Source organism: Trachinotus anak, unplaced genomic scaffold, assembly GCF_046630095.1.
Source record: "Trachinotus anak isolate AG129_WGS33_773 ecotype Australia unplaced genomic scaffold, CSIRO_AGI_Tana_v1 ptg000019l, whole genome shotgun sequence".
Lineage (NCBI taxonomy): Eukaryota > Metazoa > Chordata > Actinopteri > Carangiformes > Carangidae > Trachinotus > Trachinotus anak.
In genome coordinates, this window is record NW_027273870.1 from 10,133,880 (window position 1) to 10,139,486 (window position 5,607).

The 5,607-nt window shown below is 38.6% G+C and overlaps 1 protein-coding gene across 1 annotated transcript; it reads left to right on the forward strand.

Moving 5' to 3' along the window:
- Positions 1-654: 654 nt before the first annotated feature.
- Positions 655-5,456, forward strand: LOC139636095 (nicotinate-nucleotide pyrophosphorylase [carboxylating]-like). The gene is made up of 5 exons (XM_071503789.1): positions 655-745; positions 1,698-1,951; positions 2,961-3,271; positions 3,855-3,986; positions 4,106-5,456. Exons 2-5 carry the CDS (start codon positions 1,699-1,701, stop codon positions 4,328-4,330), a joined length of 921 nt encoding a protein of 306 aa, XP_071359890.1. The 5' UTR covers positions 655-745; position 1,698; the 3' UTR covers positions 4,331-5,456.
- Positions 5,457-5,607: the final 151 nt, after the last annotated feature.

Here is a 5,607-nt window from a genome sequence, read left to right on the forward strand (position 1 = left end):
CATCTAGGACTTCTAATCCTGATGGGCTGTCTACTTCAAAATGACTGCTAACCTGGGGCTCAGATAACCAGTCTTCATAAAGTTAACACCTGTGTACAAAAAACTGCAGCCTAGTAAAAATAGCGATGATGTTCATCTCGTCTGCTGCAGGTTGTCTTATATTTATTGCTTTTCATCATAGTTTGTGTTGCAGTAACTTCCCTGTGCATGATTAGCACACTGCTGATGGCCACCACCCCATTGAGGGTTTCAGTGAGACCTAGAAATGCAGGCATGAAGATGACCTGATGATTAGGGGTGTAAAGCCAATTTCAAGAAACAGGAAGGTGTGGGTTTGTGTGCACAGCACCACAGATGAAAAACTATTAAACAATATTACCATTGTAATATACCTCATTGTTGTGGCGCAAAAGAGTCCCATATTGTGGTTTGTGAAAAAACACAAGGCATATAGCATGTTAAGTATCTTACTCTGTTATATTGTTTTAAAACCTTTTTTTTTTTTTTTTTTTTTTAATCTCAGTTAATTTTTCCAAATATGCACACTGGCTTCACAGTCCTGTCAATCAGCCTTGGTTACAACAGTCAATTTTACGTCTACAGTTCCAACTCTGAGCGTGCTTGTAAACATTCCAACATGGACATGGGGTCAAATTCCATGTCACATTTTTCCAGCAGCATTGTGTGCACATTACTACAACTCTGCAGTCTGTGACCATAAGAAAAAGGAGAGCCAATAATCAAAGTAAGTTAATCCCTTGTTTGCATTTATTTGTACTGGTCCAGTCCTGGACTAGTTAACTGTTAATTTGTCCAAGAATAACAGAAAGTGATCTGAATGTAATAATTCCTTGTGTACTAGTCATGAGCCATGTTGTAGTAATTGATAAAGCACTGACTTCCTCAGTGGCATGTCCACCCATTTATTTTTTATGCAGGTTTAGATTGGATGAATGGCCAATGAGAAGCATATACATATATATATACACTGTACATGTGACAAATAAAAAGAAAAAATAATTTCAAGTGCCTTCGTAAGGTGCTGTTCAACCATGAACCCTTCAAACAGCTTCAGCACTTATTAGCATAGATTCTATGAGTCTCTACTGGAAGAATAAACAGCATTCTCCAAAAAGATATCTCCTCATTTGCTGTTTTGAGTTGAAGGAGAGTGCTGTCTAACATACAACTCCAAAATCTCCCATGGCAGCTAAGGTTAGAATGTGGTCAGTCAAACAGTTCAGTGAACCATCATAACCTGTGAGGAGGTGTTTGCATTTGTTATGTTGCACTCATTTATTCATGTTTTTCCTTGTATTTGTCAGTAGAAGTTTCACATTAAAGATAAGTTTGGTAGGTGGAGCACTAAGAAACTGATTAGCTTAAAGCAATCTATGTATAAATCATGCTAATCACTCTTATGAGGCTGTATAGGGATGTTTTTGAAATTGCCTCTAAAGGGTGAAGTCTGTCGCAGTGTGATATCTGCTTTTTTACATGTCATCCTCTCATGGGAGGAACGATGATCTATCATGGAACTTAAAAATGAACCTTGACACACTCATGGCTGAGCATTTCCTGAATAACAGTGGCTGTGAGACAAGAAAGCACCTTGAAAGTTATATGACATCCTCTGTTTTCTGTTTGAACTTTCATGTCAACTAAAACAGCATCTTTTGCACACACACTTGTTTCAGAATGTCCACTCCCAAACACACAGCAACACACTCGATACCACCTCACACTCTGGCTCAGCTGGCACAAGAGTGGCTGGCAGAGGACACACCAAACTTCGACCCTGCAGGGGTGTGTGTAGGTTCACAGGAGGTTGAGGCAAGGCTGCTGTGTAAGACACCACACAGCATCCTGGCAGGGAGCCCGTTCTTCACAGCAGTGTTCACTGCAGTCGGCTGCAATGTGGACTGGATCCATCAGGAGGGAGCTGAGATCGGTAGGAACTGCAATTTTTTTCATTATGTGACCATGTATTGGGGATTTAACCATCTCAGAGTGTTTTTTCTACCCATGAACACAGAAGAAAATAGCAGAGACCAGTGTTTACAAAGGGTAAACACAATTGCTTTTATTAAAACTTCATATATACTAAAGATTAAAAGCTTAAAATTTATTTTAAAAAAGTCATAAGGCTATTTAGGCAATAATAAAACTACATTTAAAATAGGCTGATGGAGTTACAGGTAGGAGTCAGAAGCAATGTGTACAACTGAGGGTTGTATTCCAACACCTTTGCAATCCAATACACTCCACCAATACAAATTTTTAATATTCCACTTACACATAAGTCAAGTAAATTTGTCTGAGATTTTTCTTTCTAAAACCTTTTATAATAAATTGGGAGTAAAAGTAATTGTAATTGTGAAGCCGTCCCTCCTATACACACCAAAAACACACAGTCAGTTAGTGTCATGAGTCGTTCATCTCAGCCTGAGAGAGTGATGTCTGTGGCTCTGAACGGGGAAAATGATGATGATGCTTTTGTGTTTTCCAGGGATGTGTTTTTTTATGAACACAAATATGTGAAGATATTGGGGGTTTTTTTGTTTTAACCAAAATCCTGATTAATATTACAATTCTTTAGGATTTTTCATATCAATTGAGCTACTCCACGATCTCCTGGCAACTGCAGAACTACCCCCTGGGGTACATGCACCTTTTGTTAGGAAATACTGATTTAGAGAATAACCCACTATGCAGATGTCTACTCAACACTTGGCACAACAGATTTCAATCCAAATGAAGGTTTACATCAGTTCCCTTAAACTCAGTATGCTTGTCTCTGCAGCTCCATTCACATGACCTGATGTGAATTTGAAACTACAACACTAGTTAGAGTTCCAAACATCTACAATCACTTATGAAGTGTTGACTCATTCACTCTGAAATGCAGTTCCATCATTTGATCTCAATCCTCCTATATATCTATTGTTTAACCTCCACAGGTCCAGATGATGTCACACTGACTGCTGTTGTGAGAGGCCCAGCAAGGTGTCTCCTCCTTGGGGAAAGGGCAGCTCTCAACTGCCTGGCCCGGGCCTCTGGGATCGCCACTCGCTGTTCTAAGCTCCAGGCTAGGGCAATGGCAGGAGGATGGCATGGAGAAGTGGCGGGCACACGCAAGACCACCCCGGGGTTCCGTCTGGTGGAGAAGTACTCTATGCTGGTTGGCGGCGTGTCTATGCACAGACAGGACCTGAGTGGAATGGTGATGCTGAAGGATAACCATGTTTGGGCATCAGGAAGTATCACAGAGGTGCCTGAGATCCAGTTAAAATCATTATTAAAATGACAATATACGCACTTAGAGGTCATTAAAAAATGAGACCGTATGGAAAGAGACAAATCTTTCTATGCAATGTGAAAGTAGTTGTGCTTCAGGCTACATAGTTTTCGGGGTTCATGAATTTTGATGAAAAAACTTTGAGGTTTAACAAACTATAAATAAAAAAAACTGCATATTAAAAAAAAAATAAATAAAAAAGACTATACTCAAATTACTCAGATTCGATGGTCAAATATTGATCCAAAATCTAAACATTGTACTCAGTTGAATTTCAGAAAAAAATTATCAACTAACAAACTATTATGGCCTTTTTGCACTTCCACAGGTCTTCAAGCATGAATACCTCATTGTTCACATAGATTTACAAGCATAACTTCCACTGAATTTATAGCACTGAAACCATCAAAAATTGCATTTTTATACATTTTCAGAAACTATTGTTTAAATACTCAAAAACCAAAGTCTGAACAGCTGAAACATTTGCCTTGCGACATTTGTTGCTCACAACACACACACACACACAAAAAAAACCCCAAACCTTTTTGTTTTTCAGGCTGTGAAAGCTGCCCGGTCAGTGTGTGGCTTCAGCAGTAAGATTGAGGTGGAGTGCCGCTCTGCAGAGGAGGGCAGAGAGGCAGCTGGAGCAGGAGCAGACATTGTAATGCTGGACAACTTTCAACCTCAGGTAGAGAATGTCCACAACATAAGCCCTAGTCATTTCACCTTTTTATTGGCAGGTTTCCAACAACTTTGCCACATCCATGAAATAATACACCTCTCCCACACCCTGTCTCTCACCTACAGGAGCTCCATGTTGCAGCTGATGAACTGAAGACAGAATTCCCGACTCTACTGATAGAAGCCAGTGGAGGAATTACTCCTGAGAACTTAGCTATGTATTTTTCCCCCCATGTGGACATCATTTCCCTGGGCTGTATAACACAGGGCTGCCCAGTTGTAGACTTTTCTCTGAAGGTTCAAAAGCCCGTGCTCAGTCAAGCCTCTGCACCACAGTCCCATGATGACTGAGCATGAAAATGATATGAGATTTTGCTCTGATGAATTGAAGCAAAAGCAGGATGTGAAATAACCCACATCCTGTTTTCTCACTGTGCTAGTTGATAAGGATTAATATAAATATATATAATATAAAAACTAGACCTGACTTGCCACAACCATATAAGTTCATTGCATAACTGAAAAACAAAATATTCAAAACTGTATTTCCAATGAGGAACAGCAGTCACAAGTTGAAACTAACCAAGTGGTTAGTGGAGGATTAAAAAGGGAAGAGAAAATTCAGACTTAGAGTATGAACCAATACATAGTCGGTTTGGTTAACCCAAACTTTTTTCTTCTCATTTTAAATATTTCCTAATGAGTGGTCTCTATCCATGTAGATAGTTTAGTTTTATTTTTCCAGGTTATGAGATTTGAGCTAGCTGAATGGAATTTTGTTTCTGAAATGTCTTTGAGAAAAAGTGCATAGATTTTTTTGGATAAACAGGCATCACTGAGAGGCATGGGAATTTAGAGAGCTAAACTGAAACCAGAACTTCCTGGTCCCAAAAGTAAAAATCACTACATAACAACATATTGTTGTTAATTTAAATCTGTAACAACTGATTTTCCAGCAACTTGGGTCCAGTAGAAACTAGCTGTATCTCTACATGACATATTTTCATTTTATAAAGTTGATTTGGCCAACATGTTAGCAAACAATTGTCTATTTACAGTACATATCCATCTTGACACCTGCCGTGTCTCTGTCCACCTGATGAACGTAAGGCCAATATTCTCAATTTTTCTCTGGTTTTTGTCTCCACCAACTCCTCATCTAAATGCTTTGCTAAACTCAGTGGCCACATTATTAGGTACACCTGTGCAGTCTAACGCAATCCAAGCTCTTTGAGTTCAGTGTTCAGTTTAAATCATATGTTAATTATGTTACTGAGATGTTGTTTAGTGTAAGAGTTGTACAGGACTGCATTATACTGGAAGGTGTTTCTAATATATTGCCCACTCTAGGAGGGTAAAATATTCTAAACACCTCAATGTAGTGATCAGTTTATAAAATTGTATTATATATTATGCTGAGTACATTTTACAGCTAATACCTATGTACTTTTACAGAAATAAAATTCTGAATGCATGACTTTTACTTATAAAGGAGTATTTACATATTATCGCATTGTTAATTGTACTTGGTGGTGGAGGAAGAATTCATTTCCTTTACTTAAGTAAGACCACTACTAATGCCACAATGTGGTATTACTGTAGTAATTTTATAGTATGGTAACCACAAT

Excerpts from the sequence above, each read along its gene's own strand:
- LOC139636095 (XM_071503789.1), top strand. The coding sequence starts at position 1,699 with ATGTCCACTCCCAAACACACAGCAACACACTCGATACCACCTCACACT. Across the intron at positions 1,952-2,960 it reads TCAGGAGGGAGCTGAGATCG|GTCCAGATGATGTCACACTG; the intron begins GTAGGAACTGCA and ends TAACCTCCACAG. Across the intron at positions 3,987-4,105 it reads TGGACAACTTTCAACCTCAG|GAGCTCCATGTTGCAGCTGA; the intron begins GTAGAGAATGTC and ends TCTCACCTACAG.